We start from the raw sequence: 277 nt of genomic DNA on the forward strand, positions 1-277 counted from the left end.
GAGGGGGGGGGGGGAATTACGTCATTGCTCGCTTGAGCTCATAAAGGTAATTTCTAAACCACGAGCAGTGGGGAGGACATGCCAGTGAACATGGCGGCCGCCAGCGCTGCATGCAGACGTCGTTCTTCTCTCCGCCAGTGACGCGGGGGTTCTGCGTGTGACATCTGAGGGGAGCGGGGCGGGGGGGAGTGTGTGTGTGTGACGTTGGGCCTCCAGCCCCCGCCTCCGGCGGGAAGGAAGCGGTTTCCGCGTGCGCAGCGCGGCCGCCTGGCCAGCG

The 277-nt window shown here is 65.7% G+C and overlaps 1 protein-coding gene across 1 annotated transcript in view; it reads left to right on the plus strand.

Annotated features, from left to right (window-relative positions):
• The first annotated feature begins 90 nt into the window (after positions 1-90).
• The window catches only part of PCNP (PEST proteolytic signal containing nuclear protein), a 12385-nt gene continuing 12198 nt past the window's right edge, over positions 91-277 (plus strand). The window contains exon 1 of the mRNA XM_009289818.1: positions 91-133. Within this exon, the coding sequence (XP_009288093.1) occupies positions 91-133 (43 nt within the window). The remainder of the gene's footprint in view (positions 134-277) is intronic.

The sequence above is a fragment of the Aptenodytes forsteri genome, unplaced genomic scaffold, assembly GCF_000699145.1.
Source record: "Aptenodytes forsteri isolate BGI_AS27 unplaced genomic scaffold, ASM69914v1 Scaffold61, whole genome shotgun sequence".
In the NCBI taxonomy this organism is placed as follows: Eukaryota; Metazoa; Chordata; class Aves; order Sphenisciformes; family Spheniscidae; genus Aptenodytes; species Aptenodytes forsteri.